General features: G+C 61.2%; 1 protein-coding gene across 1 annotated transcript; it reads right to left on the reverse strand.

Annotated features, from left to right (window-relative positions):
• Positions 1–2,549: 2,549 nt before the first annotated feature.
• On the reverse strand, positions 2,550–6,985 carry LOC144953958 (protein phosphatase inhibitor 2-like). Its single transcript, XM_078884553.1, has 3 exons — positions 6,692–6,985; positions 4,990–5,097; positions 2,550–2,631 (listed from the first exon to the last, which is right to left on the reverse strand). Exons 1-3 carry the CDS (start codon positions 6,883–6,885, stop codon positions 2,550–2,552), a joined length of 384 nt encoding a protein of 127 aa, XP_078740679.1. The 5' UTR covers positions 6,886–6,985.

The following is a 6,985-nucleotide window of genomic DNA, read 5'->3' on the forward strand; positions in this document are numbered from 1 at the left end:
GGGGAGACACGGGGGGGGGGGGGGGGAGACACGGGGGGGAGACACGGGGGGGGGGGAGAGAGACACGGGGAGACACGGGGGGGGGGAGACACGGGGGGGGAGAGACACGGGGGGGGGGAGACACGGGGGGGAGACATGGGGGGGGGGGGGGAGACACGGGGGGGGAGAGACACGGGGGGGGGGAGACACGGGGGGGAGACACGGGGGGGAGACACGGGGGGGGGGGGGGGGAGACACGGGGGGGAGACACGGGGGGGGGGGGAGAGAGACACGGGGAGACACGGGGGGGGGGAGACACGGGGGGGGAGAGACACGGGGGGGGGGGAGACACGGGGGGGAGACATGGGGGGGAGACAACGGGGGGGAGACACGGGGGGGGGGGGGGGGAGACACGGGGGGGAGACACGGGGGGGGGGGGAGAGAGACACGGGGAGACACGGGGGGGGGGAGACACGGGGGGGGAGAGACACGGGGGGGGGGAGACACGGGGGGGAGACATGGGGGGGAGACACGGGGGGGGGGGGGAGACACGGGGAGACACGGGGGGAGACACGGGGGGGAGACACGGGGGGAGACACGGGGGGGGGGGAGACACGGGGGGGAGACACGGGGGGGAGACACGGGGGGAGACACGGGGGGAGACACGGGGGGGGGGGGAGACACGGGGGGGAGACACGGGGGGAGACACGGGGGGGAGACACGGGGGGAGACACGGGGGAGACACGGGGGGAGACACGGGGGGGAGACACGGGGGGGGGGGAGACACGGGGGGGAGACACGGGGGGGAGACACGGGGGGGGGGGGAGACACGGGGGGGAGACACGGGGGGAGACACGGGGGGGGGGGGAGACACGGGGGGGAGACACGGGGGGAGACACGGGGGGGGGGGGGAGACACGGGGGGAGACACGGGGGGAGACACGGGGGGGGGGGGGGAGACACGGGGGAGACACGGGGGGGGGGGGGAGACACGGGGGGAGACACGGGGGGAGACACGGGGGGGGGGGGGAGACACGGGGGGAGACACGGGGGGAGACACGGGGGGGGGGGGGAGACACGGGGGGGAGACACGGGGGGGAGACACGGGGGGAGACACGGGGGGAGACACGGGGGGAGAGACACGGGGGGAGACACGGGGGGAGACACGGGGAGAGACACGGGGGGGGAGACATGGGGGGAGAGACACGGGGGGAAGACATGGGGAGAGTGAATGGTGAGTGAGTGGTGAGTGAGTGAGTGGTGAGTGAGTGGTGAGTGAGTGACTGAGCGAGTGGTGAGTGAGTGAGTGAGCGGGTGAGTGGGTGAGTGAGTGAATGACTGAGTGAGTGAGTGGGTGAGTGAGTGAGTGGGTGAGTGACTGAGTGAGTGAGTGAGCGGGTGAGTGAGTGACTGACTGAGTGAGGTGAGTGGGTGGGTGAGTGAGTGGGTGAGTGAGTGAGTGAGTGGTGAGTGAGTGGGTGAGTGGGTGAGTGAGTGGGTGAGTGACTGAGTTAGTGAGTGGGTGAGTGAGTGAGTGAGTGGTGAGTGAGTGGGTGGGTGGGTGAGTGAGTGGGTGAGTGAGTGGTGAGTGAGTGAGTGAGCGGGTGAGTGAGTGACTGAGTGAGTGAGTGAGCGGGTGAGTGAGTGGGTGGGTGAGTGGGTGAGTGAGTGAGTGAGTGGTGAGTGGGTGGGTGAGTGAGTGAGTGAGTGGGTGAGTGACTGAGTGAGTGGTGAGTGAGTGAGTGAGCGGGTGAGTGAGTGAGTGGGTGAGTGAGTGAGTGAGTGAGCGAGTGAGTGAGTGGGTGAGTGAGTGAGTGGGTGAGTGAGTGAGTGACTGAGTGAGTGAGTGAGCGGGTGAGTGAGTGGGTGGGTGAGTGAGTGAGTGGGTGAGTGAGTGGGTGAGTGGGTGAGTGAGTGGGTGAGTGAGTGAGTGGTGAGTGAGTGAGTGGTGAGTGAGTGGGTGAGTGACTGAGTGAGTGGGTGAGTGAGTGAGCGGGTGAGTGAGTGAGCGGGTGAGTGAGTGAGTGAGTGGGTGAGTGAGTGAGTGGGTGAGTTGAGTGAGTGAGTGGGTGAGTGGGTGAGTGAGTGAGTGGGTGAGTGAGTGGTGAGTGAGTGGGTGAGTGACTGAGTGAGTGGTGAGTGAGTGAGTGAGTGAGCGGGTGAGTGAGTGAGTGGGTGAGTGGGTGAGTGGGTGAGTGAGTGAGTGGGTGAGTGGGTGAGTGGGTGAGTGGGTGAGTGACTGAGTGAGTGGTGAGTGAGTGAGTGAGTGAGCGGGTGAGTGAGTGAGTGAGTGAGCGGGTGAGTGAGTGAGTGAGTGGGTGAGTGACTGAGTGAGTGGTGAGTGAGTGGGTGAGTGAGTGAGTGAGTGGGTGAGTGGGTGAGTGGGTGAGTGGGTAAGCGGGTGAGTGAGTGAGTGGGTGAGTGACTGAGTGAGTGGTGAGTGAGTGGGTGAGTGAGTGAGTGGGTGAGTGGGTGAGTGGGTGAGTGGGTAAGTGGGTGAGTGGGTGGGTGAGTGGGTGAGTGGGTGAGTGGGTGAGTGAGCGGGTGAGTGGGTGAGTGGGTGAGTGGACTCTACATGCGAGTGAGGTCGTCTGGGTCCACCCTGTGGGTGTCCTCCACGTCACTCAGCCCATCGTCATCATCACCGACCATCCTACAACATCAACATCATCACCATCAACATCAACATCGTCACCATCAACATCAACATCGTCACCATCACCAACCATCCTACAACAACAACAACATCAACATCATCACCATCACCACCATCAACATCACCAACAACATCAACATCATCAACATCAATCATCATCAACATCACCAACATCATAAACATCAACATCACCACCATCAACATCACCAACAACATCAACATCATCAACATCAACAACATCAACATCACCATCTACATCACCAACAACATCAACATCATCAACATCAATCATCATCAACATCACCAACATCATCAACATCAACAACATCGTCATCATCACCGACCATCCTACATCAACATCACCAACATCATCGCCATCAACATCAACATCGTCATCATCACCCACCATCCTACATCAACATCAACAACATCATCATCAACATCAACAACATCATCATCAACACCATCAACATCATCATCAACAACATCACCATCAACATCAGGTAGGTCGGAGGGTGGGTGGGTAGGTGTGTGGGTGGGTAGTTGAGTGAGTGGGTGGGTGAGTGGGTGGGTGAGTGGGTGGGTAAGTGGGTGGGTGAGTGAGTGGGTGAGTGGGTGAGTGGGTGGGTGGGTGAGTGGGTGAGTGGGTGAGTGGGTGGGTGGGTAGGTGGGTGGGTGGGTGGTTGAGTGGGTAGTTGAGTGGGTAGTTGAGTGGGTGAGTGGGTGGGTGGGTGAGTGAGTGAGTGGGTGAGTGGGTGAGTGAGTGGGTGAGTGGGTGGGTAGTTGAGTGGGTGGGTGAGTGGGTAGGTGGGTGAGTGGGTAGGTGGGCGAGTGGGTGGGTGAGTGGGTGAGTGAGTGGGTGGGTAGGTGGGTGGGTGGGTGGTTGAGTGGGTAGTTGAGTGGGTAGTTGAGTGGGTGAGTGGGTGGGTGGGTGAGTGAGTGAGTGGGTGAGTGGGTGAGTGAGTGGGTGGGTGGGTGGGTAGTTGATTGAGTGGGTGGGTAGGTGGGTGGGTGAGTGGGTGGGTGGGTGAGTGGGTGGGTGGGTGGGTAGTTGAGTGAGTGGGTGGGTAGGTGGGTGGGTGAGTGGGTGGGTGGGTGAGTGGGTGGGTGGGTGGGTGAGTGGGTGGGTAGGTGGGTAGGTGTGTGGGTGGGTAGTTGAGTGAGTGGGTGGGTAGGTGGGTGGGTGAGTGGGTGGGTGGGTGGGTGAGTGGGTGGGTGGGTGAGTGGGTGGGTGAGTGGGTGGGTGAGTGGGTGGGTGAGTAGGTGGGTGGGTGAGTGAGTGAGTGGGTGGGTGAGTGGGTGGGTGGGTGGGTGGGTGAGTGGGTGGGTGAGTGGGTAGGTGGGTGGGTGGGTGGGTGGGTGAGTGGGTGGGTGAGTGGGTGGGTGGGTGGGTGAGTGGGTGGGTGGGTAGTTGAGTGAGTAGGTGGGTAGGTGGGTGGGTGAGTGGGTGAGTGGGTGGGTGGGTGAGTGGGTGGGTGAGTGGGTGGGTGAGTGGGTGGGTGGGTGAGTGGGTGAGTGGGTGGGTGGGTGGGTGGATAGTTGATTGAGTGGGTGAGTGGGTGGGTGGGTGGGTGGGTGAGTGGGTGGGTGGGTGGGTGAGTGGGTGGGTAGTTGAGTGAGTGGGTGGGTAGGTGGGTGAGTGGGTGAGTGGGTGAGTGGGTGGGTGGGTGGGTGAGTGAGTGGGTGGGTAGTTGAGTGGGTGGGTGAGTGGGTGGGTGGGCGAGTGAGTGAGTGGGTGAGTGGGTGGGTGGGTGGGTGGGTGGGTGAGTGAGTGGGTGGGTGGGTGGGTGAGTGGGTGGGTGGGTGAGTGAGTGGGTGGGTGAGTGAGTGGGTGAGTGGGTGGGTGGGTGGGTGAGTGGGTGGGTGGGTGAGTGAGTGGGTGAGTGGGTGAGTGGGTGGGTGGGTGGGTGAGTGGGTGGGTGAGTGGGTGGGTGGGTGAGTGGGTGGGTGAGTGGGTGGGTGGGTGAGTGAGTGAGTGGGTGAGTGGGTGGGTGGGTGGGTGGGTGAGTGAGTGGGTGGGGTGGGTGAGTGAGTGGGTGGGTGGGTGAGTGAGTGGGTGAGTGGGTGGGTGGGTGGGTGGGTGGGTGAGTGAGTGGGTGGGTGAGTGGGTGGGTGGGCGAGTGGGTGGGTGGGTGAGTGGGTGAGTGAGTGGGTGGGTGAGTGGGTGGGTGGGTGGGTGAGTGGGTGAGTGGGTGGGTGGGTGGGTGAGTGGGTGGGTGAGTGGGTGGGTGGGTGAGTGAGTGAGTGGGTGAGTAGTTGAGTGGGTGAGTAGTTGAGTGGGTAGGTGGGTGAATGAGTGGGTAGTTGAGTGAGTGAGTGAGTGGGTGAGTAGTTGAGTGGGTGGGTGGTACGCACCGTGAGTAGGGGGTGCTGGGCTCGTCGATTTTCATGAGTCCGTAGTCCTTGTTGGCCGGGTGGTACGTGGCGAGGATGTTCATCTCGTCCCAGCACTGAGACTTCTTCCTGTAGAGGCCATCATAGAGACAGAGACACAGAGAGACAGAGAGAGTGTATCACCCACCCACTCACTCACCCACTCACCCACTCACTCACCCACTCACCCACTCACCCACTCACCCACCCACTCACTCACCCACTCACCCACTCACTCACCCACTCACTCACCCACTCACCCACTCACCCACTCACCCACCCACCCACTCACCCACCCACCCACTCACTCACCCACTCACTCACTCACCTACTCACTCACCTACTCACCCACTCACCTACTCACCTACTCACCCACTCACTCACCCACTCACCCACCCACTCACCCACCCACTCACTCACCCACTCACTCACCCACTCACCCACTCACTCACCCACTCACCCACTCACCCACTCACCCACCCACTCACTCACCCACTCACCCACTCACCCACCCACTCACTCACCCACTCACCCACTCACTCACCCACTCACTCACCCACTCACCCACCCACCCACTCACCCACCCACCCACTCACTCACCCACTCACTCACTCACCTACTCACTCACCTACTCACCCACTCACCTACTCACCTACTCACCCACTCACTCACCCACTCACCCACCCACTCACCCACCCACTCACCCACCCACCCACCCACTCACCCACCCACCCACCCACTCACCCACCCACTCACCCACCCACCCACTCACTCACCCACCCACCCACTCACCCACCCACTCACCCACCCACTCACCCACCCACCCACTCACTCACTCACTCACCCACCCACCCACCCACTCACTCACCCACCCACTCACCCACCCACTCACCCACCCACTCACCCACTCACCCACTCACCCACCCAAACCCCATCCAAAACCCAACCCCTCCCCCTACCAGGCCTCTAGTGGAGGCCTGGAGTGCTGAGTGAGTGCTGACTGAGTGGGTGAGTGAGTGGCTGAGTGGGTGAGTGAGTGAGTGGGTGAGTGATTGACTGAGTGAGTGAGTGGCTGAGTGAGTGAGTGAGTGACTGAGTGAGTGAATGACTGAGTGATTGAGTGACTGAGTGAGTGAGTGAGTGAATGAGTGGGTGAGTGAGTGGCTGAGTGGGTGAGTGAGTGAGTGAGTGGCTGAGTGAGTGGCTGAGTGGGTGAGTGAGTGAGTGGGTGAGTGAGTGAGTGGGTGAGTGAGTAGCTGAGTGAGTCACTGACTAAGTGACTGAGTCACTGACTGAGTGAGTGAATGACTGAGTGGGTGAGTGAGTGGCTGAGTGGGTGAGTGACTGAGTGATTGAGTGAGTGAGTGACTGAGTGAGTGAATGACTGAGTGAGTGACTGAGTGAGTGAATGACTGAGTGAGTGACTGAGTGAGTGAGTGACTGACTGAGTGACTGACTGAGCGACTGACTAACTGAGCGACTGAGTCACTGACTGAGTGACTAACTGACTGAGTCACTGAATGACTAACTAACTGAGTGACTAACTGAGTGACTGAGTGAGTGACTGAGTCACTGACTGAGTGACTAACTGACTGAGTCACTGAATGACTAACTGAGTGACTAACTGAGTGACTAACTGAGTGACTAACTGAGTGACTAACTGAGTGAGTGCAGATGTCGTTACCGTTCCTCCCCCTCCACCTCCTCATCGTCCTCACGCCGCCTGCCCTGCTCCAGCTGCTGCCCCAGCTGCTGCCCCTCCAGCTGCCCCAGCTGCTGCTGCCCCAGCTGCTGCTGCTGAGAAGGAGCTGCGGTAGCTGCTGATGCTGATGGGACATCGCGTCTCTTCAAGATTCCTCGCACCGGAGGTCCGGACATGCTGCTTGATGGTGGTGATGGTGATGGTGGTGAGTGTGGTGGTGAGTGGTGATGGTGGTGATGGTGGTGGTGGTGATGGTGAGTGGTGGTGAGTGTGGTG

This window comes from Lampetra fluviatilis, unplaced genomic scaffold (genome assembly GCF_964198595.1).
Source record: "Lampetra fluviatilis unplaced genomic scaffold, kcLamFluv1.1 SCAFFOLD_1327, whole genome shotgun sequence".
NCBI lineage: Eukaryota > Metazoa > Chordata > Hyperoartia > Petromyzontiformes > Petromyzontidae > Lampetra > Lampetra fluviatilis.